At 40.7% G+C, this 25,151-nt stretch overlaps 1 protein-coding gene across 1 annotated transcript in view; it reads right to left on the reverse strand.

The window, feature by feature from the left end:
* The window catches only part of ENPP1 (ectonucleotide pyrophosphatase/phosphodiesterase 1), a 52,767-nt gene extending 34,220 nt beyond the window's left edge, over positions 1–18,547 (reverse strand). Inside the window, exons 1-3 of the mRNA XM_058020499.1 lie at positions 18,362–18,547; positions 2,782–2,854; positions 1,178–1,294 (exon numbers count right to left, since the gene is read on the reverse strand). Coding sequence (XP_057876482.1) covers positions 1,178–1,294; positions 2,782–2,854; positions 18,362–18,547 — 376 coding nt within the window. The remainder of the gene's footprint in view (positions 1–1,177; positions 1,295–2,781; positions 2,855–18,361) is intronic.
* Positions 18,548–25,151: the final 6,604 nt, after the last annotated feature.

The raw sequence follows: 25,151 nt of genomic DNA on the forward strand, positions 1-25,151 counted from the left end.
CCTAGTGCTAAGACAGACTCTCCAGTTTGTTTTTAAAGAACCTTTATACTCAGGAGGAGTGATGTAAGAAAACAGAGTAAAACCTGTGTGATTATATACCTGGATATATCAACTATATATGTGTAACTTGCAGTCAATTGAAGCAGGGATCTGAGCTCAGTTTAATCATTTGGTTTTCAATGTCCACATTGGAATTTTAAATGTATTGGTGTGGTCTCACCCAGAAATTAATCAAATGCATATAAAGAGGAGTAAGAAGAAAAAAAGTTATCTGAAAGGAATGCTGCTTTTGAAGCATAAAGGCAAAACCAAAGTAGAGAAAATAGTCAAGGGCTGTACTTTTGTTCTACCCACACTAACATCTTTCCCTTTAAAATTTCTCTTAGGTATTTTTCACACGTTTGTCTATTTGACCTTTGCCTTCTGGCAAATCATGGCAGCTGCTTCTCATTTCGCAATCCTTCACCAGTGCAATCTGTTTTGTCATCCTGCCTTGATTCATGCTCATGACCCTTGCTTCACATTCAGGCAGGGCAGTAGCAAGGTGAGGGCCTGAGCAGCTGGGTAGGGAGAGATGGCAGCTTTCACAGAGCTGCTCTGTCCTTCCCCTTTTTCACTCAGGCGACGACAGACAAATGCAATATGCAGAGTGCACTTCTATTCCAGGCTTGCCCAAGAACGTAGGAGTTATCCCTGATGCCAGGGACAATGTGGGTTACTGTTGTCTCACCACCAGCAAACAAAAAGCTGGCTAAGACCTCGAGTTGCCATTGTTCCTCCTCCTTCCAAGGGGGAGGGCAGCAGCACAGTCTGTGGCAGCCTCTCTTCTCACAGGAGAGCTATGGGAAAGCCAGCCTACTGGCTTTGTCAGCTCCTAAGTAGTCCAGCTGGGTGAAATACAAGCTTTGCTTTTGTGAAACAGCAGCTGTACCAGAGCCCTGATGTTTCCACAGGAGTCCCCAGTACCACCATCATCACTGCAACTCCATCCAGGAATGCAACACAGCACAAAAAGGGGAAGATGAGTGGCATCAGAAACACTCTGCTGCTCAGTAGCCCTGTTTTGCACTCACAGCCCATCTGAAATAAGCCCTGACCACAGCAGTACTCACATATGCTGAGCTGTCCCCTGTCAAAGAGCAGGAGAGATTGCTCCCTCAGTTTCTTCCATCCTTACCTGGTTGTATACATGTTTCCTGGTAATCTAAGCAGCAGTTTCCAAGATTGACACAATCTTTATCACAACGGCAGCTTCCAAAGGTCCTTTCAAAGCAACGACCTTTGCAGGTTTTCACTGTAATATTGGATAGTGTTAGATATCAGTGGCTGAGCCCAAATCAGTCAACATGCAAAAGAAACTAACACAGCCAGCGTGTGAAATGACACAGTTGCTGATTCCAACGTACAGGATGGCTGCAAAAACAGTGGCAGCCAAAGGAGACACTTGATCCAACCAAATGCTTATTTCCTCTTATTGAACAAAAATAATTTTTCATCATATTGAACAAAGGGTTCTGATCTCTTTAACAGGGGCATGGTGTTTCAGTATTGGCAGAAACCAATGAAATAAAAGGTAGTTGTGACTGTCCTCACCCCGGAGTTACAGGAAGATGTGAGTACAGTCCCTCAGAGTATGTAGGATCTCAAGATGTAAGGATGGCTGTTCCAAAGCAGACACAAGAGATACAAAAATGAGTATACTGCTCACAGGTTTATTTTTTGTTCAATTTCAATATAAAAAAAAAGACATAGCATTCTTCCACTAGATTGGTGTTGCTGAGAGCAGGGGGATAATCATAAAAAAAATTTAACAACCAAATCCAAACAAACAAAAAACCCCAAAACCCAACCAAACAACAACAAAACAACAAAAACAAACAAACAAAAAAAACTTAAAAAAAAACCACCACCACCACCCAACTAGAAACTAGTGATGTGAACGATTAACAAAAATTAAGAATTTGGTCCCTCTGTCTAATCCTGAGCAATCACCAGAAGGGAGTGAGGGAAATCCATCATTTGGCTCATCTTCTGAAGAATCTTGAGGTATGTGATATTAGGAAAATGAGATACTAATGAACCAATACTGCTGAGCTGTAATAAAATGAGAAGAAACCTATATATATTGTAACAGAAATTGTATAAACTGAACTTCTGTTGAAAATCCTTTTATGTTCAGCTTTGAAATTATTCTTCATAGTTGCTCCCAAAGTGAAGCCTAACTTCTTTAAAAAAAAAAATCTTTCGTAACTTTCTACCTGAAGAAACTTCACTATTGAAAAAACCACATATTTTTCAGAACAGAAAACAGACAGAGGAATTCCACCAGGAATGTTTTCAGGCTACAATTCTAACCAGTAAAACAAATAACTTTTTTTTTTCCTCCATAATTGACTGGAAAAGATGAAGAACAAATGTTCCAGGACAACATGAAATACAAGTTGTTGTGTTTTGTTGTTTCAATTTGGTTTTTTTTAATGGTGAACTGAAAAAAACCCAGCCATTCACCACAGTGACAGCTGGGATACATGGAAGCTGCCAGATCAGACACTGAGTACCAGGATCACTTTACCTCCCAAGTGAGTACACACAATCATTGACTACACCTGAGGTTTATTTTCTGATATTTTTATTCCGCTCTTACTGATGCTGCTTCAAGCAATGCATGCAATCCTCCTCCTGCAGCAAGAAGGGTGGCATTCTGATAGTATGAAAATTAATTCACAACCAAAAAAAAGGAATTGTTGAGTAACATTACTAAATAAAAGACATAGTATTTACCATCTTTTGAACAGCTAGGCTTCAGGCCAAATATACATCCTAGGATTGTCGTTAACACGCAGACACAGAGTACCTGTGGGACAGGAAGGAAAAGAAATAATATTAAATTACCATTGAATGGTTTTGAAAGTGCTCATTTTCTCTGTAATGCTATACAATTGTACTGAAATTCATAAACATGCTGATTTGGAGGCCGATTTCACTGTTTTCACCAGCAGTTTTCACTTCCACAAGTAGTTATGTTGCTTGCAATTAACTAGCAGCGTATGAACGTGCTCGTCACAACTGGGTCTATGTATATCATTTCTTCTCAAGTCCTTTAGCACAGACATATATCATCATGTTTTTCTTGATTTCTTTATATCATTCTTTCATGATGATATATTTCTATTTCTTACACATTTTATAGAAAACTCTTTTACTCCACTCCTTCCTCGTATGTTGTTCTAAGAGGGTGAAGTTTTGCCATTAACCACAGACGACAAACAGAAGGCATACCCTTAAGTGATACCTATAATTTTCTTAGGCAGGAAAACCCTTTCCCACTTCCTACTATCCAGTTCATACTAGATCTGGGTCCACACCAGGGTAAGCAACTGTGGGATGTCACATCAAGGCTGACCACAGTGTCTTGCACTGACCAGAAACTACAGCTGTGTTCATTATGGAGTCTGGATGCACTGAAGTTACAGAACAAGCACTATATAACCCAGGTCCAGCATGTCACACCAGGATTTAATGCCTACTCAAATGCAAAAACAGATTTCTTCTAACTTCATGAAGTATTGGGTTTATTCCATAAACTCTTTGAAAAAGTATGCATACTATAAGTGCTTAGACAGTAATTAAAGAGAAGCCAAGAATGCAGTTACAACATCTTTTCTGTTTAAGTCTAGAATGTAATAAAGTACTTTGCCACAAGTCCTGAAACAGAACATGCTGCAATAATACAGGCTTTCTTATACATAAGAATTTGGGAAGCTCTGGGTAGGGAAAGATTGTACATACCACCTTTCCAGTCATTGTTTTCTGTGGAAAAATCACATTGAAGCAATACTTCAATAACTTCACATACATGGCTACACAATTCTGTCCCTTTTTTCCTCCTTTCCCATCAGCAAAATCTGCTGAGTCAGCCTTGAGTAGGATGCCTGAATCATACTGTGATGTGGCAAAAATTCCCTCCATTTTTAAAATGTACCTAATTATTTCTCAAGTTTATTCCTTTTAAATACTGTAAGCAGTTCAGTAACTAAAAACTATTTGTGTTGTTTTTAATAACTCTACAGTTTACTATGCAATTTTGTTCACTAAGCAGTTAATAAAGACAGCAAGAAAGCAATTTCTGGAATGCGTAGTATTGGAATTCAGCTATCACTCTGAATTTTTGAACTAAAAATTATAAAAAAATCACATTTATTAATATAAAAATATTTCATATATAACATTTATTTTAAAATTGAGCAATAGACTGGACCTGATGAAGCTGTGGCTCAGAATTCTGAACCAGGCAAGTCACTGGAATCTTATTCTAGATCACATGCAGCATAGAAATAAGCATTTTTCAGTTCAATTACAGTCTTTGAATTGACAGGGGAAGAAACAAAATAATAAAAGACTGAAGGGGAAAAGCATCATCTATTCACCCGGATATGAAAATACTTACAGAAAGATGCATGTCTCCATTAAACCCAGCTATCAAGAATGAACACAAGTACAGAACTTTGTACTTTTTTTGTTGTTGTTTTTGGGTCTTGGGGGTTTTTTGGGGTTTTTTTGTTTTGTTTTGTTTTGAAATCACAATACCAACAGGTGCAGCATCAACACTTCCTGTTACATCAGTATCAACGATGTTATTTTCAATGTAAATTATTCTGGACCTTTGAAATCCCTCATATAAAATATCACCTAGATAAGAACAGGTGTGCAGGGAGATAGGTGACACTTCAAATGCAAGATGTCAAAGCCCAGCAAAATCAGTGGAGAGGGCAAGACCTGTTACTGTCCTTTCAACATTATTATTCTGCTATTGTTATTTTTATTAAATTACAAATTGATTAATTTCTTTTTTTAAAAGCCAGGTTGAGCAAATTTTATTTCAGGGTGAAGATTTATTGCTTCTCTTCTCCCACCAGGCCCTGCTACTAAGATCAAGAAGTAGAATGTCCTGTGAGATGTGAACACAAACATGCTTTAAAACAAGCAAAATCCACTCTTTTGTGGTTAACAGCTTTATTCCCATATCTTTGTAACAGCTTTATTCCCATATCTTTGAATAGCTGCCTAGACCTATGACCTATGGGACTTTGGCCACCTAAGGCATCCCTGTCCAGAAAACACATTGCAGTGCCACTAAATGGACCATTAATATTCCCTGATGGAGTTTCGGTGTGGGTAATGCAGGAATTTAATCATTAATGCAGGAATTTAATCATTAATGCAAAAATAAAATCTACATAAAACCCACCCTAAAGCAACAGCATTATAATACTTCTCAATGTAAAACTGGTAAAACTTTGCTAAAATTCTCACAAATACTTCCTGTGATTTTTGCACCAAATGTAATAAAACCACAGTTTTGTCTTGTATTCCAGGTTGTCAGTTCTATGCTTCTATGAACATAATTCCAAGAAGTAAAAACAAAAGGATAATGCTCACTGAGGCACATGAGTACTCTTTTGGGTACAAAATACTACAAAATGCAAAACTAAATGCAATTATATATTAAGATCTTGAAACTCTCGACTCACTACATTAAATCATTTGTTTTCTTAACCTTAGTCCCATTAGCTTAAATTTTTATCTGAAAAATATTTTAGTGCAAAACACTAAAGCTTCCCCCTCCTTTTTGCTCTCCTCTTTCTTTCCTTCTTTAACTGTTAATAAAGATTTTTTACAAAAACAGTAAGTTTATGCATTAAACATCTGACAGTGTTCTAGGACAGCCAAATCTAACCCAGTGGAACCTCATGCAATTGCAGCTTAATGTTTAAGGCTTTGAATTGAAGCTTTATTTTCTGCCTGAATGACTTCAGTCACATGGATATTATCCACACAAATGGCAAAATGTTCTGCTGGAACAATAATGAGCAGCTATTACTGGCCAGCAGCAGCAGTCCTGACTAGGCACAGCAAGAGGTGTTACAACAGCAGTTGACCTATTGTCAGTGGGAAGGCCCAAAGATTACCAACTCTGTAGATGATGAAGAATATTCAAACTACTTTTAAAGATCCAGATACTCACTGAATCTCACTGCTGCACCCTAAAGATGAACCTGTTTACTTTGCTTCTTTCTATATTGCAACATATCTCGGCTGTCCAGAGAAGTTGTGGACGCCTTGGAAGTGTTCCAGGCCAAGTTGGACAGGGCATTGAGGAACCTAGCAGAAGGTGTCCCTGTCCATGGCAGGGGGGCTTGGAACTATATGGTGTTTAAGGTCCCTTCCAACCCAAACCATTCTGTGATTCTATAAGAAAACCTCACCATAGCAAGTAGGTTACTAATTTTACCTGACCTGCTTTACATACAGGTAGGTCAGGTTGGAGATGCTGCAGCCCGCTACATAAAGATTATAGATTTTTTTAATCCATACAAAGACAAGTAGCTGCATGCATGCTTGTTTACTAACAAGGACCTTGTTTAGCATCCTGCAGCAAGCACCAAATTCAAAGCTCTAGCTACTACCACATTGTCAACATAACACCTGCCTTGAAGGTTTAATCTGCCTTTTTAAACCATAGGAAGAAACCTTACCTGTTCTCTCTCAGCCATATTCTTCCACTCAAAAGAGAATGCAAGAATTGAGAACAAGGTGCCATTAAGAAAGAATATGGGAATCCAATATTTCATAGGAAAACAAGTAAAATTAAAGAACCTGGCCTTGTAATACACAAAAGTAGAAAAATAAAGTTTTATGATCTGTATCTATGAGGTTACTAGCGCAAACTGTCAGATTCAGTTCTAATGTCGCATCTGAGCAAAGGTTTTTAAAACAACACAGTAACAACAGCAGAGAAGAAAATGTCCTTTTTTGTTTAAAAATAATTTTTACAAAGTTTGTTTTGGAATCACAAAAACATTGTCATCTAGGGATGAATCTTTGTCCCATCACTGCTTCCTTTACGTGGGAGGAAGCAATAAAAGCTTTGCTTTGTAAACAGTTATAATGGTTGGGAATAGGTGGTTGAAAGTCTGGAAAACTGCAATCCTGAGAACATTTCAAAAGCCTTTTACTTCAAAAGCCTTTCATTTTGAGCTGGGTAAATGGAAATATGATAGCATGGTTAGAGAGGAGAATAATTTCCCTCACTCATCTCTAGAGCTGCAGCTGAAGAGAATTTTTCAGCAGTAATTTTGGGGAGCTGCTGGAAGGGCTGGAGTCAGCAAAGCATGCAGGCTGCGAACACCTGAACCCAAAGAGACTCCTCAGCTGTACAGGTCCTACTGACACACAAAGAAATCTCTCACTGGCCTTAGCTACTGCCACCTTTCCTATCACATTTTAGTCCTCCTTTACACAGTTAATACTACTGTCCGTTTCTCTTCATTCTTCTCTAGCTCTGCCCACCTCCCCAATGCTCCTCCTCATTCTGTATTCTATATTCTATATTTTCTTTGGCAAAGAATGTACTGATACTTCTTTTAAGGAATTTTCATTCTGAATTACATTTATTTCTGTGTTGATCTTCCTCACTCTTTGCCTGCCACGTACCCAGTTGCTTTCTGTCTCCCTTCCTTCATCCCTGGTATTCCATGGCCAACAAAACTTGTCACTCCAAGGTTTAAGACACATCCATTAACAACTATGCAATTATCAAGGAAACCATGCAAAATAATGTTTTTCCATCCTAATCTCCACGATTGGTTCTCACAGTTGTGTCATACATATCCATGAAGGCAGGATGTCTAGACAGGGTCTGTAATGCCAGTATTAAGAAAACCCATGGAATTTTCCAAAACCACTGGGATCTGCAAAAGGCATGCTGTGTTTTCACTGTTTTGTGCACCTAGAATAGATGATGACTGACCTGAACCTTAACACTAAAATATCTTCGAGAAAGAATTTCACCTGCAAAAATGTAAAGAACACAGTAACAAATAATAAATTTCAAGCAAGAACAGTGTCACCTTCTGACAGTTAAAAACGCAGACAGCATACTGTATAAAGGGAAAAAAACTACACTTATCTACACTTGCCAGGGGCAGCGGAACACTTACTCATGCTTGTAAAAATTATTTTTAAACCAGCATAAACCCCTTGCCAACAACTCAGTTTTATTCAAAAGCAGCGGTTACTTAATAAAGTTTAATAAACTGAAAGGAGGTAGATACTTCAGTTACACCAGTGCAGCTACTTAAGTAACACTTTAGTAAATCACCTAAAAAAAAAAATAAATCAGCACTGAACCAAGTGCACCACCTCCTTCTTGCACCAGTCATCTCTTCTTTCCACATTTGTAAATATTTTTATGATCTACAAAGACTTGATTCTGTTGATCTACATTCCACTCGTAGAGGCCAGCAGGAGGAGAATTGCTGAGGCTCCCAGGTCCTGGCTGTTGTAAGACAGGGAGGTGACTAAATAATTCTGAAGTCAGTGGATCAAAATGCTGGAGATAACACCCAAAACGTTTTGAGAGCTAGAACTATTTACCATGAAAATGCACAGGCATTATTGTTTTTCTTCCTCTGCTGGAGATAACACCCAAAACGTTTTGAGAGCTAGAACTATTTACCATGAAAATGCACAGGCATTATTGTTTTTCTTCCTCAAAGAGGCACATAGGACGTCTACTCTCATTCTTTCTATTGAATGTTCTCAGGACTGTTATTATGTGCTATTGCAACCAAAGGCCGTTCAAAGGACAAGAGTGTTTTTAAGGTAGATTGAGCCACTGAAAGGTATTATAAAAGCCTTCACACAGCTCACCAAAGAGTGATAGCACTTCACGCAGTAGAGAATTATCAGCAGAAGACTATCATCATACTATAGCTCTCTAATACCTTCCGAAACTATTCCAGCATCTGCTTTTAATGAAAAGATACCAAAAGACAGAAGACTTAGCATCTGTCAGCTAGTCAGCTGGAATTTAAAATATTTTTCTTATTTGTTGCTTGCCCAACTGTGAAGGTACATACTCTCCTGGAAGTCATTAGCACTTGAGCTGTTGTTATCAAAGCTTTACCCCAGCTGTTACCTTTTTCACTGCACTTAAGATCATGGGAGAATTTAGACAATAATTAAAGTGCAACAATATGCTAGCCAAGAAGAAGGGGAATAAAACATCAATTGACAAAAAGCAGATAGCAGCTGACTCTACTATTTAATCAGCGAGTAGATTTTTGTAAAAACCTAAGGAAAAGAGGACTGAAAACTCATGTTATGAGAAAAAAAGTAAACATTGTACTTTCAAGTACAATTCTTTTATTCAACACAGCAGACTAAGAACACAGAACAAAGCCCACTGCAAGTCATCCGCTTTAGTGGCAACCACATATGAACGCACAACTGCATAGAAAGGAAAGAAACTGTCAGTAATTATGCCAACTAAAATTTGTTTTACAAACAACTGGCACTTGACTCATAAATAAAAGCAAAATTGGATCTCAAAATATGGCCTTGAGCCATCTTCATGCCCTTCTATTCCAGATGCCCCTTTTCAAGAATGAAGGCAAAGCTTTTCCAGTTTAGATTACTGTCATGAGAGTTGTGACAAGAACAGAGTACAGAGGGGGCGGCTTCTACAGGGTACTGATTATACCACAAAATATACCAAGTAAACCTATATTCACATCCATTTTTCTTTGTCAGATACTGTTACAACTGCCACCATGACAGCAATATTAACTTCCCCAGGAAGACAAAATGACCTTAAAGAATAAGTGAAGAAATCCTGTAGAACTCCAAGATTATTAGGAGTGTGAAATAATTGCAGAACCACAAGCAGTATGAGAAGAATGTAGGGCAAATCAGGTTTCATACAATCATTTAGGCTGGAAAAGACCTTTAAGATCAAATCAAACAATTTCAGTTATTCATTGTAAGTCTTTACTAAGTACACAGATATCGATCACAGACTCATCTTCAGCCCTGAATCCTTTGACCATTTTCCCAAAACAAAGAAAAGGGATGATAAAGAGGGCATTATTTACCTCAGCAACTTTTGAATATAGCCCCTCAAAAAATAAAAAAGGCAGACTATCAAATTTTGATACCTCACAACATGGAAACATATTTGAGGCAGAAGAAGATTCTGGAACTGGCCCATTTACCAGCGTTAAACAGTGAAATGAAATATACATGGTCAGGTTGGATTATTGATCTTCTTGAAGAAGCTATAACAACACTGTTTTTATTCTAGGAACAAAAGCAACCAGTGTTTAACACAAACTTGTATCCACAGACTACCACATGAGAAAGCATTTATGTAGGTTGATTTGCCTATATGCCATTACACAGCAGAACCAAGACAAGGCTATGCTCACTGACTTTCTTCAGAAATGCAAAAACTACATTTTTTCTTATTACTTCCTTTTCTCCTTAGCTAACCTATTGTGTTAAACAATTAAACATCATTTCATTTGCAAAAAATCCTTATTTATGCTACTTTTCTTTATCCTCCATCACACCCCCTTTACCATGAAAGCCACTGCTGCCTTATAGACACACTTATAGGAAACTTTTTGAACAGGTGACTTGTGCAATATCTATGCAGAAAAGTACTTATTGCTTTTCAGTGCAGAAAGTGTTTTTTTGAAAAGAGGTCAGGAAGTATATCAAAATGATGTAAAAATATAATTCCAATATTGAACATTATAAAATAGCTTCTCTTAAAACCACATCTGCCACTGTTTCATTCAAATGGGACACTGTCATGATGCAGTACATCAATAAATTCTATCATAGGTCACAGTAATACTTGCCAATATATTAATTTCTGTTTTCAGCTCCAAGGTGAGAAACTCTTCATATCTTTCATGTTTTTAAAGCCTTTATTTACTCTGCTCCTCCTTTCAGCCGGAGGGAACAATAACACAGCTTCCACTGCAAGTCAAATCAGAACAATTCACTCTGTGTAATTCCAGTGATACCAGTAAAAAAATGCACAGGAAAATTTTTGAAGAGCAGGAGTTGGAAGGAGGCCCTGCACAGTTTTTATATCTTTGGCCTTGACTGAAATCCAAGTTTTAGGGCAGTACCTAAGTTGTTCTGAATTCAAGACAAAATTATTACTACAGGAAGCCTATCCACTTAAACTGTGTTCTTTATTATTTTAGTATCCAAGAGTTTTGCAGAACTATATGAAGGTGTTCAGAACACAAGCTGCCTTACTCCTCCCAGGAATTTGGCTGGCTGTGCTTGGGGCCAGTTCCCTGGTATTATTTCAGTTATTGATAGTACTATTTGGGAGATCTCAACCAGTCTTGATGATAGCTCTTCAATAAAAAGCTAGAGAAAGCCTCAGAAGAGTCACTCTCCTCGTTTTAGCCAGGCTTACCTCTGTGCCCTGTCTGGAATTTGGTACAGCCACACTGCAGTCAACTGCATCCTGGCCATTTATTCCTTTGACCCAAACTCATAGGCCTGCCTTACCTTACCTTGGACCTCTCTTACCATTACAGACTCATCTGGCAATTTAGACCTGGTTGGTGTCCCCAAATCCACTGTGCTCACTTGGCTCACACACAGCGAGACTGTCCCTTTCCAATAAGGGCACTGGCTTGTTGCCACAACTGGATACAGTTTTACTTTCTCTTCCAGCATGACCTGCCTTCACCTGGTGCCTGACTGGTAGGCAAAGATTTACGGCAAACATTACTGCAAAATTAAAAAAACATGATGGAAACCCTAAGGCACAGATTGCACCAGAACTCTGAATGCTGGAGCAGTGAATATGAGCACCCAACACCAATCACAACCCAATTCACTCATTTTGCCTGAATGGACCAAAGGGCTGAGCCAAGGACACTGCTGCCTAATCTGCACTGCAATTCTCCACTCCTATTCCTAGGTCAATGTGCCTGTTCTCAGGCATCCAGCCAGCCAGCAGCACTGACAGATGCACCAGTCACACAGCTGGGGGTGCTTCAGCCTCTCCCAAGATTTGCACTCCAGCTGTAGTCCAGGCAGCCAGAAGCATCCACACACACTGCACTCCAAGGGGTGACTGAAACCTCCTGCGTGGCTTAAATCCTCCAATTCAGCTACACAAGAGACTATTTGGTAGTTTTATTGATGTTTTATTGATGCTAAAAGCCATACCTGAACTACCCAGCTGAAAGCGAGCTGAAGTTTGCTTGGCCAATCTTCAATCAAGCTTGATTGTGTATCCAAGTCCAACCCAGCTGGGCAATAAAATTTAAACTGAGTTCTGATTACAGTTTTTAACAAAGATGGTCTCTAGTCTCCCTTTGTGAAGATTTTTATAAAAGTGGAATTTGGGCAGCTGTTTTCCTCTGTTGTTGTTTTGGTTTTGCAGTTGGTGTTGGGTTTTGTTTGTCTGTGTTCACTGGTGCTTGATTTGGGTTCTTTTTTTCTATACTTCAAAATCCCCAACTAAATGGAAAGACTTAATTCCTGCAGGTGTTTCTTTGGACAATATTTTTTTACTTCACATAGCTTCTGCCTTTTAGGATAGGTTATGCCAACTTGCTCTATGAAGTGTAAATAAAGCAAGAATACAAATTAAACCTGGAAACTCTTCAGAGCTAAAATTTCTAATTTTTTTTTATTGTATAGAGCAAGATTATGACTTTTGTCTTCAATACCCAGCATGAAAACTGCCACTTGAAGGGCAATAAAGAAATTTTGGGGTTACATTTCCCTGCATATAATGAGAATTACTTGCAAAGTCTTCCCTAAAAAAAAGTGAGTAGACTGAAGCAAAACATTCAGCTATAATGATTTTTAAATTCAAACCCCAAACTTTTTTTGCTGGATTAAATTGGGTAACAATGTCTTTATTTTTTATATGTATAGTTACAATTTTATTCTAATTAATGCATTTAAGCAATATCAACAGCAACTCAATAAAAAAAAATGTTTTGTCAAACACCCTGTGTTCAGACTTTAAACCAAGTCACAATTGAAGCTGGAGAGCTCTAACATTGGCAGAAGACAGCTGTAAAGCATCCTTGTTTCCCAGCATTGGAAGAGATTTTCCTACAAATTATTAAGATATTGGAGATCAGCCAAGAACTCTTTTAATATTTCTAAACTGAAAGTGCTTCAAAGTCTATTAAAATATGGCAATCTTGTTACCATCATTCTTTACTTCATATTTCACCAAGGGATATTTAATGCCAAAAAAATTTAAGTCACCCAACAGTCACTCTAATATTACTGTTGAGCTGTGTGGTGTTTCTTGGATCTCAGAAGTCCCATTTAAGCTCAATCCAGCAATGCCATGGAAACAAGTAATTTCAGCAAGGATCACCTTTTCCTACTGAAAAATAAAGAAAAAGTTACAAGCCATATAAAGCAAAATAATACAAAAAAAGGATGAAATTGAATGGTTTGCTGAGGGCCAAAAATAGATTAAAGACTGAACATGGCACCCAGACCTCTCCGATTCAGACAACAGCATCCTTCAGTCCTGTACTTGAGAACTGACTGATACCCACAAAAATACCCACACTGAAGTCAGCTGAAGTCAATAACCACAGTCCAAATTACAAGGTTTGGGTAATTAAATACATATTCTGCCATTTTTAATAGAAAAAAGAATATGGATGCGCATTAATAATTTTGTTTTAAAGTACTAATCTATACAAATGTTTGGGTACCTTCAAACATCTTTAAGAGGAAAACCATCAGCATGAAAACAACCAAATAGGAATACAATCTTCCCAATAATAGTAAAAGAAGGTTGTTCCCACATCTTCATCTATGGGGAGGAAAAAAAAACCAAATAACAAAACAAGACAAACCTACTGTTATCTCCAAAATCCTGACATAGCACACCCATCTTTCCCTGCCTGAGCCCAAAGCCAGCAGCTATGAGCTATTTTCAAATGAAGTGGTGAAAACCTTTCAGGACTCATACAGAATATCTTTACATCCAATAGATCTTTTTTCTACACTTAGACTCTTCGCTGACTGCAGCAATGGCAAATAGCAACTGGCAACAGAAATTCTCCCTTGGGCAGAGATTGTCTCTATTTATGATAAATAGGGGTTTATGATTCATAAAAGCTTAATATAGCAGCCAATGGATGACTGAAACCAGATTTATAGAATAATGGAGCAGATACTCCTGAAAACTACGCTAAGGCACATGGAAAATAAGAAGGCAATGGCTATTGTGGCTTCACTAAGGGCCAACTGTGTCTGACAAATTTGGAGGCCTTCTAAAATGGGATTACAGCAGTGGTGGAGGAGGGAGAAAAAACCCAAATCATCTACCTGGACTTGTGCAAAGCATTTGACATGTTCTGCAGGAAATCCTGGTCTTTACACTGGAGAGACATAGATTTGACAGAGGGACATGGAACTGGCTGGATGGTCACACTCATGAACTATGCTTAGGGGCTTGATGTGCCAGTGGAAACCAGTGCGGAGTGCCTTCCTCAGGGTCAGCATAGGGACCAGCACTGCTGGGCATTTTGTCACTGACATGGGCAGCAGGATCAAGGCACCCTCAGCAAGTTTGCCAAGGACACCAAGCTGTGTGGTGCCATCAACAGAAGGGAAGGATTGCCATCCAGAGGGGCCTGGGCAAGCTTGAGAGGTGGGACTGTGCAAAGGCCAAGTGTGTGCCCCTGCATTAAATCCCAGTACCAGCACAGGCAGGGCAGAGACTGGTTTGAAAGCAGCCCTGAGGAGAAAGACTTGGGGCTGTTAGTGGCTGAGAAGCCCAATGTGACCCAGCAGCCCCAGCTGGTCTGCAGATGGCACAAAGCTGAGCAGTGCAGTTGACAAAACAGAAGAATGGGATGTCATCCAGAGGGACCTGGAGAAGCATGAGAAGTGGGACCACGAGAACCTAATGAAGTTCAACAAGTGCAAGGTGCTACACCTGGGTTAGGGCAATCCCTGAGGTGAGTGCAGACTGGGAGAAGGCCTCACTAAGAACAGCCCTACAGAGTAGGACTTGGAGGTGCTGGTAGATGAAAAGCTGGGCACAGGCTGTCAATGTGCACTCACAGCCCAGAAGGCAAACTGCATCCTGGCTAGTACCCACAGAAGTGTGACCAGCAGGTCAAGGGAGGGGATTCTGCCCCTCTACTCTGCCCTTGTGAGACCCCACCTGGAGTGCTACATCCAGCTCTGGGGCCCTCAGCATAAAAAGAATTCTTAAGACTTCTTGAAGCAAATCCAGAGGAGGGCCACAAAGACACACAGAGAGGTAGACCACCTCTTCACAGTGAACATAGGTGGAGAGAGTTGAGGCTATTCAACCTGAAGAAGAGAGAGCCCTGACAAGACCTTACAACACCTTCCAGTAGCTGAAGGGGCCAATGAAAAAGCTGGAGAGAGACTTGTTACAGAGCACATAGTGATTGGACAAGGGGAAATGGCCTTAAACTGAAAGAAGGTATATTTATATTAGAAATTGAGAAGAAATTATTTATTGTAAGGGTGACAAGACATTTGAAAATATTGCCCAGAGATCTGTGGATACCCCATCCCTGCAAGTGTCCAAGACCAGAATAGATGAGATTTGAGCAACCTGGTCTAGCGTAGGTGTCCCTGCCCATGATAGAGGAGTTGAAACTGGCTGATCTTTAAGGATCTCTTCAGACCCAAACCATTTTATGATATGATAAGGCTAGAAGAGACCTGAAGAGGTTTTCAGTTCAATCTCTTGCCCAGTGTTGGAAGTTGGCTAGTTTTTAGGATGTGCCTTAAAAAAATAAAAAAGACTGGACAGCCTTATTGAAAAAAAAGGGGGAAAAACAGACTATAAAAATATTAAGCGCATTCCACAGCATTGTTTTTAAACTTCACAATTTATTATTTTTATGCAATCTGAAATGCTTGAGTTACTCTTTAGATGAGACTAACACACTTCCAATGTCTCAGTCTGAACCTTACCTGGATTTTTTTTGTATTTTTTTTCTACTTCGGAATCCTGCAAAACTCCTTAAGAATTTTTCTAACAAAAGTGTCAGTTTAAATGAGTTTTCCAGTTCTGACAAGAAGTCTGAAGCTGTTGAAAAGAAACATTCTCCTACATTATTACTTTATTTCTCTCAATGTTTCAGCTGTTAGACTGGTATGGAAAAATTTATTTTAATGGAATGAATGAATCAGACCAAAATGCAATGCCTGAGCTCCTGGCAAGTGGGAAAACCTCAAGCATAAGCAAAGGTTATGCTGCTCTTGGGCAGCAGCATACTGCTCACTCACACAACAGCCTGGAGAGACTACAGACAGACAGACAGCTCACTGGGCTTTGAGGGACAGAAGTTTGAGCTTAGAAAACTGGCAAGACAGTAAATAGAATGGTGGCTTTACGTGCTTAGTGAAGCACTGTGGGTTAGTAAAATCCCCCACTTGTGGCATCCTCCCTCTGCAGCAGCAGCAGCTGCTCTGTGATAGGGTAAGGTTGGCTCGTGGGCAAGAGCTGGGAATGTTGAGGTTGTGTTCACAAACTGCACAGACATCTGCAGGTGGCAGGCACTTGTGAAGGAAGAGTAGAATGCAGTCCAGTCTCAGCTTTCCAGAAAAATAAGAAGACAGATTCAAGTATTCCTTAATCAGCAGAAATGCATTAATGAGTTTTTAGAAAATTTCAACATAAGCTCACTTGAAAGCAGTCGTTTCCAGGATTTTTTTTATCTACATAAATAAAGGAGGCAATAGCACATACAGCCAGGATAAATGCAGGCAAATGAGATTTACCTACATCTGGACAGTTGAATAGTTTCACATTACTATAAAACTACAAACATCAAGCAGGTAAGTCTACTCACTTTTTTAGTATATTTGCATATCATCAATGCATCAGTTTCTGAGAAAGAACAAACTATCATTTCCAACTCCAGTTTGCCCCTTTCTGACATTTTTAGGTTAAACACATTCTTGTTTTACTCAATCCAGTATCACCTGCAATATTTAGAAAGTTTTCCAAGTTCTCACTGAATATCTTACATCATCTCTGTGTTTGCAGTCATCCAAAAAATAGTGTATGGCCACAAATATTTAGAATTTTTAAATTATTTTTGTAGAGATGACATATTTCACTCTGACACTTTCATGAGCACAGGAGGAAATTTTTGCCAGTTCTCAATGAATGGCATTTGGGAAACAAGAACTTAATTCAGAAGAATAAATAACTGCAAACTCTAACTTGTGCTCAACTCCGGTCTCTAAGTGGCTGGGCATCTCTAATAATTTTGTTGCATTAGAGCCTAAAAAGCTCAAGACAGCAATACTAGGTTCTAAGGCTGAAAAGAGCTGAGCTGTTTTCACCATCCAACTGCAGTGGCTTTTATAGCACAACCTTAATCTCCCCAGAAGACAATGAAACTAACCACAACCTTTTCTTATGGGGACATTTCATCAGAAAAGTAGCCAAAAAAAGCTTTTGCATGGAAGCTACCATGCACCTTTGCATGAATTTTTTTTCTTATAACATTCTGACAAACTTAGAAACATAATTCACCTTCTGCTATGTTAGAAAGTATGACCAACCTGTAGTCACAATGATATGGGTGGATGAATCATTTGAAAAGGTAGCCAGATTAGAAAGATATCACTAAATTTGGATAGGTACCTTGACATTTCTGCTTCAATGTATAGAGCACTATTTATGCATACATACATAGTGACGTCTGCTGCAGTTCCACTTCAGGTTCCTTCCAAGAACACCATAATTCTTTCACCTTGATAATGAATTTAGCCTCATAATGATTACTCCAGGCAGTCTGGAAGGTCTTATTTTCACATCTCTATGGGGAGGATAATTATAATACAGCAGCATGGCTAAAACTGGAAAGTGACCTACCTGCTAACAATGGCTTTGGCTGCTGGGGCTTCTGAACAAGAGCCAAAAGTGCCTCAGCAGCACTTGGAGACAAACTTTCAACCCACGGTAACTCGAATTCAGAGAAAGGCAAGTTTTTACACTTCCTCTGTCCTTTTGGCTCTTTAACTCTTTTTAGCTTGTCCAGCCATATTTTCCTATTTTAACTGGGTTTTGCCTTCCCTGGTGTCCCCCCTGCAGCAAACACCTAAAACCACATGATGAAAGACGAGACAACCATTTGCACCACAAAAGAATTTTGAAAGATTCAACGCTGAGGGCCGTCAAAAGAGTAATATAAATCAAGAGTTTCGAATCTCTCTCCGAGGCAGGTCGCTGTCTATACGCAATGCCACGGTCCTGACTCCCGAACGGAGCCGTGCCCGTAGCACTGCTGCCCCGGGCATCCCGAGGAGCCCGTGCTGCCCAAGGCAGTCACCCTCTTCCAAAACGCCGAGAGGCTTCTGAGGTCCCACCACGGGCTCGTCTCCCATCTCCCCAAGCCTGGAGACGGGCGAAACACCTGCGCCAGCCGCGCCGCTCTCCGCTCCCGCCGGCGAGGCGAGCCCCAGCTCCGCCCGCCCGGCCCCGCGGCGCCCCGGCCCTTACCAGGGAGAGCACTTTGTACGTGTTGGGATCCTTGCTCTTGCCGCCCGGAGGCTTCTCCGGCTCCTCGGCCACCTCCATGGCCGGCAGCATGGGCACGGCCGCAGTCTGCAGCCCGCCATCAGCCGCCCCTACCCCGTCCAGGTGGTCCTCGTGGCCCTTGCCCGCTTGCTGCCCGTTCCCCTGCATGGTCCCGCGGCTCTGCCCGCCGCCCGCCCGGACACGGCTATTAATAGCCCGCGGCCCGGTCCCGCCCCGCCCGGAACGCGGACACCGGCGGCCCCCGCTCCCCCGCCGGCAGCGGCGTGGAGGAGGGAGCGGGATGTTCCCGTCCTTCCCTCGGGATGTTCCCGCCTCGCTCGGTCACCCCGGCTCGGCCGCCCCCCGCTTCCCGACCCCTCCCTGCAGGTAAAGGGCGGGCGCGGCCGCGCTCTCTGCGGGCAGGGAGGCGGTGCGGGGCCGGAGGACACGGCGCTGCTCCGAAATAGCGTCCGGGGGAGGGCGCCGGGCCGTGTTTACCAGGGAGCGCGGAGAAAGTTTCCGCTGCCCGGTCCCCGGCGGGGGCGGTGGCGCGGCTTTCCCCGAAGCCGCCCGGCGGCGGTGGCACAGGTGTGCGCGGGGGCGGGGGTCCCGCTCCCGGTGCCGCTCCCGGTGCCGCTCCCGGTGCCGCCAGCAGCAAGCACCTAGCCCCCAGTGCGCGTTTGCACCCAGAGCGCGCCGGCTGCTGGTCGCCTTCGCAAGGTGCTTCCCTCCGTCCCTGCCTGCCGTCGTTCGCCCCTTCCCGAGGAGGTTTTCCCCTCCCGTCCGTCAGTGCCTGCGGGATGCCCACGGAAACCCCCGCAACGCGGGGCATCGGGCCAGCCGAGAGCCCGCACACCGGGGGCGCAGCGCAGCCGGCGGTGTCATCGCCCGCCCGGGGGACACTGCGATTCCTTTGGGGTGATTTGGTCTGTTCAGCCGGGAGAAGAGGGGACTGAGGGGAGACAGCATCCGAGTTTACAACTTCCTTGTGAGGGGAAGAGGAGAGGCAGGCACTGATCTCTGTGATGACCAGCGACAGGACTCGAGGAAATGGCCTAAAGTTATATTAGGAAACGTTTAGGTTGGATTTCAGGAAAAGGTTCTTCATGCAGAGGGTGGTTGGGCACTGGAACAGGCCCCCCAGGGAAGAGGTCGCAGCACCAAACCTGACAGAGCTCGAGAAGCACCTGGACAGTGCTCTCAGGCACAGGGTGTGACTGTTGAGGATGGTCCTGTGCACGGTCAGGAGTCGGACTTGATAATCCTTGTGGGTTCCTTCCGGCTCAGCATATTTTCTGATTCTGGGACTGGACTCATTGCCCCTAAGCCAGGCCCTGCTCAGGGGGCTGGTGTTGTTGGGGTGAAATCCATGTTTGATGCCCTTCAGGGCCTTTTTTTGGGACTGGCACCATCTGGCTCCAAGATGCCACTTCCCAATTATTCCCACTAAATTCAGCCCTGCTTGTTTGGCGTGAGAGAGGTGTTTGTACACACCCTGACTGTCCATGGGGAAAGGCAGTTCACTCCCCCGACAGCAAGGCTGGCTCCAGATGTGGGTCATTCCTCCTTTCTGTAATAGATCTGTGAGGGTTGAGTACCATCAAGACTTGCAAAGTATGACTAAGCTTAAAATCACTAAAAGTATCTCATTCTCCATAATTTTTTAAGTTTTTTTACTATACACAGTTATGTATGTTGACATTGGGCTTAGTCTTTCAGTTCTAATGGGGTGGTGGGCTTGATTTCCTAGGGCTTCAGGAGTCTATACCAGATTTATTTTAAGTGTCAATGTACTCAGAAAGGAATGGCCCTTGAATATTTTCTGACAAAAATCCATATTTTCTAAAACATAGCTACAGTGACATGAAAATTTCCTTTGGAAGTGATCTTGATCCCTGTTGAAGTGTTGTTGCTCTGCTTTCTATTTCAGTTGAGTCACAAGAGCAAGCTGTCAGTACAACTTCCCATTAAGAATAATTGCCAGGATGCAGCATGTACATTACTGCAGGTCTGTAGTGCTGCTGCAGCTCACAGCATGCTGAGGGTCACTGAGGGCTGCTCCCACGTCCCTGCCGTCATCTAATGAGGTGCCATAGGTGCCGTCTTGAGAATTTCTACCCTAATCTTTCACTTGGTCACATAGCAAAGAGAAAGACAACAGAAACTGTGATAACTAAGCCCTTGAGCCTACATTAAAAATCTCATTTATTCCATTAATGTGGCATTTCAAACAGCTGTCCAGCTGAGGAGATGACTTTATTATACGGTCAAGGCTTTTGGCATGTGAAAGTTGCAAATTGAATACTGGTTGTGCAATAATTTTAAAACTCTCATAAAAACTGACATAGTCAAATTGTTTAGGTTTTGGGGTTTTTCAGTGAATGTGGCTTTAATAATAACTCAAGTGGCTGTAGGATCCTCACTTTTTTTTTTTATAAAAATGAAAAGATATTGCAATCATGTGTGTAAGTTCAAATCTTTTCTTTTTCATTTCCAGTCACAATGGCAAGAAAGTAAATGCTTTTTCTCAACAAACAACAAAAAAAAGATAAATTAAAAGTTCGCAGGTTATTTTTTACAAATTAAGTTTCATTTTTTATTTCCTTGTTTTTGCATGTAGAAAGATTTTTTAGTTCATTTTAATTCAAATAGAAAGCTTTCCTGTCCAAAGTGTCACCCACTCAAAAATTTGAACAGCGCATACTGTATAATGATGATTCAATGACAATTATGTATAACTTCATTGCAGACAAAAAGGTATCTTCCTTTTCCATAGAAAGAAAGGATATTCTGCAGCTGGAGCTAACTTCTGAGTTGTTCATTCATTAACCATTAACTCTTCTTTAACACTTACTCTTCTGTGTGCAAATATTCATAAAACAGCATAAATTTTGTAATTTCTTTCTGTGACAGTACAAGTAGTCAAGGTACTTCAGGCTAGGCATGGAAAATAATTAACCAGCATGGAAAATAATTAACCTAACTGTGAGAAGTAAGCTTGTTTCAGCTGACTGACAAGATGGCAAAGTGCTCTAGACAAGAGAGTGTGGAAAACCAAAAAGGACTAAGTTCTGGTGCTGAATATTTCAAATATATCTGAAAAAATCTATTGAATACTGGGGGAAGAGGTAAAATATTCCCAATATTAAACCTTCAAAAATCCACATCTGCTTGGTCTCTTTGGGGTGAAGTTGTTAAATAGCAGTCAATACCATTTTAATAAATCTGTGACAAAAGACATCATTGTGCAACAAATTAATAGCAGAGATTACTGAGGTTGCAAATCCAAATTCCAAAAATTTTCTGCTGCCATTTCAACAGAGACTGAGGAAGCTTTGAGGAAGTGAGGGCAGCTGCCAGCTTCAGCAGTAACTGAATCAAGCTGCCCAACCAAATGTCAAGGGAGAATAGCAGTAACACCAGCTTCGTGTTTGCGGGCCTTATCTGTGTAGGGAGTCATCAGAGATCATCAATTTTAATTTGCTCTTCAGCTTTTAGTGGCTGCAGCAAAGATAAACAAACATAAATTAAGTAGTAGGAAAAAAGGTAAACACGGGAAGTTTTCCACGATGCTGCGTGTCACAGCTTGTGATGTTTTCTCTGTGCATTTTTCACCTCGACAAAATCTCCACCAAACATCTGTTTTTGGAAAGACCTGAGCAAACACCAAGTTCTCTCATCTAGCCCCTGTGTGTGAGGTGGCTGTGGCCCATTTAAGGGCTATGGTTAGTGACAGGGGTTGTAAATTGCACCATGTTGCCTGATTGGACTATCCATTTGCACCAGCCAGAGTTGGGAGGCCCTTGCTGCTCTCACAGCAGGGCACAGACTGAGCTTGCAAAGACTGAGCTTGTGAGGTTGCCAGTGATAATCAGCTCCTGGCTGGCTGAGTCTTGACCCTTGCATTGCAATAGGAACCAGTGGTTGGTGGTTGTGGCAAGTATTTCCTGTTGCATCACCTCTAATCCGCAGCAAAATTCCTGTAGCCATGAGGAAGCCCAGGAGCCCTAGGAAAGTCTGAAGCTGCTTGTTAATGACCATTGCTGCTCAGTCTTACACTGGACTCTACCTTATAGGAGCTAATTGAAGCTGTTTCTCAGCCCCTGCTCTGAGGACTTCTCTTGTGAACTAGTCTGGAAATCATCGAAAAATAGGCAGTTATGGTAGTTTCTGAAATATCCTTATGGGTAGTTTTATTTAGCATTTGAAATGTGTCTAAAACTTTATAAAAATGCAATAAGTCCTCAGTGAAAGGAACAAATTAAACTGGAGGTATATCTCCAAACTCTTTTATTACTTCTGGGAGTAATGCCTAAGATGAAGTCAGAAATCCCATAGCATTTATGGGCATATCAAACTGTGTGAACTGAACAGTTTGCATCTAGGGATGGCACATAACCAAGCAGAGATCCAAGACACAAGGGCAAGGTAGAGTTTCAAGGCACATGTTGCAAGTCTCAGATTCTGATCTTAGCATCAAGATGCCTCTTTGTCAGGAAAAATTAATTCATTCTTTATAACTACTTGCTTCTAAATCTGTTAATTTTACTCCCCAGCATGCCCCTTTTCATAAGTGCAGAAAGAAAATAATTTTTGCAAATAATTACTCATTCTTTGGTTGTTTTACTGGTCTCCAAAAAAAAAAAATCTCTAGATTACAAGCTGATAACCTAATATTTCCTGTATAATTGAAAAATGGCATAATTGTTCCTCCTTTCAGTCTTAGTTTGGCATATATTACTGGAAATTTAATAACTGTTAAGACAACAGTTGTTAGATAGCTGGCAACAGTAGAAGAAAATTATGAAAAGTCCTTTAGCAATAGGAAATAATTGCTTGACAGTGATTTCCTGTCTCTCTAAGCTACATAAAAATGCCTCTATTTGATTTTAGAAAAAATGCGCCTATATACTCCTTTAAACTATAAAATCCTGATATGATGACAACATGTTGGCAGGATTTGTTGGGAAGCAGACTATAAGATGCTTGAATATTTTAATGCTAACCAAGCAGACATTCTTTATGCTCTTCTCAGCATAATCTCTCTAGCAAACACAATTTCAATACCTAATCTGCCAACCATATCTAAGTGGTTTGCACAATCAAGCCTATTATCAGGAAGAATACTTTAGTACCTGTGGTGGGAAAATTGTAGAATGTTCACAAAAAAAAAAACCCAAAAGGGGGAGGAGGGGGGAGGAAGAATACAGTATTAAACACCTGAGTGGTTTCTTGAAGACCTGAAAGTTTAATGCAGTGGTGCTTGTAGGAATATTAAAAGCAGTGCTTATAAATCTGGGAGGAGTCCAGAGCAAAGCAATAGTGTAGGAACAACATCCACTGCAGCTAGAGGGTGATTTAAAGATTAAATGTTCTCTCACAAGTTAAATGTTGTCTTACAATTTAAGCTAGATATCCCCTTACCTCTCCTTGATTTTTGACATCTTTAAATGAACAAGATTCAGCACAAACCACAATGGGAAGAAAAAAGGCTTTTAAAGCAGGTAGGCAGTTGAGGGCAGAGATTTGAGAAAAATGCATAAGGATTTTAGCAATGGGCATCCAGCAGCTGCATACAAACTTATACTCTAAGTCATATAAACAATTTTGAAATCCACTTTTATTTCATCCCTAGTAGTACAACAACTCTCAGTTTAATTAGTGTAGACAGTGGTCAAAGACCTACAGCTGAGAAGGTTTTTGAGACAGAGGGAAGGACTCCTGCTAAATACTGTTCTAGATAATTTTTCATCATGTCTAACCACTTCTCGAACACATGCATATTTCAGGATCAACCCCATCCTGTAGCATAAAATTTTGCATGCTAACTTTTGGTGAAGAAATACCTCCTTAAATTTTAGTATATTGTTGTCACCATGTAAAGTATGTAGGTCAATGTAATTTGAGGAAGTTCTATGTCCTGTATAGTAGCTTTACCATTCAGATGCTGCATGTCTCCTTTTCAACAGCTTACAGGCATTGGCATTCACTACCTTTTTACTGGAAACAAGTGCGTGGAATGCCAAGTTTGTATTTCACTGCTGGAACACAACCTATTTCATATGATCCTACTAAAATGTCATCAAAACAAGATTCTGGAAGAATTCTTTAATTCTAAAAAATACCTGGAATGATGCTTTAAGTCAGGCTGAAGTGAATTAGCATAGGAAAAAAAAAGTGATTTTCACAATGCAAGTTGTTTCTTCCGGTGTTTCAATAAACAACAAATGATCCAGGAACTTGTTGCGCATTTAAGGAAACATCTGGAATTTTCAAATACGGTATTACTCAATACACAAAATACTACATGCAGGACTAATAAGAGAAAAAACATGTGTTCTTAAGGAAAAAAAGAAGGTACAAGATGGGAATTTAACATTATTAACATTATTAACATTAATGTTACACTTGAAAAGTATAATGTTAAGGCCAGCTGGAAAACTCAAGAGATAAAACTCCAAGATCTTGAAGAGGGAGGGAGGAGTGGATGGATTGGATGGACAGAGGGGAGTACCTGGATGGAAAGAAAGGGGGAAGTTTTATCTTTGTTTTTCAGTGGTGTGAATGTTATTTCTCACCCATCTGAATTTTAGTGCGTTGTGTGCAAGCATTTTAACAGATGATCTAATTGAATAGAACAAAACACCTAATGAAAAAATGTTGTTTTGATCAAATTTCATAAAACTTCTCCATAAAAAGGACATCCATAAAGCTTCCAAGTAATTTGAATAGTTGTGGTGTTTCTGTTCTTCAGAACTGTGACAGCAATAAA

Source organism: Melospiza georgiana, chromosome 3 (genome assembly GCF_028018845.1).
Source record: "Melospiza georgiana isolate bMelGeo1 chromosome 3, bMelGeo1.pri, whole genome shotgun sequence".
Taxonomy (NCBI): domain Eukaryota; kingdom Metazoa; phylum Chordata; class Aves; order Passeriformes; family Passerellidae; genus Melospiza; species Melospiza georgiana.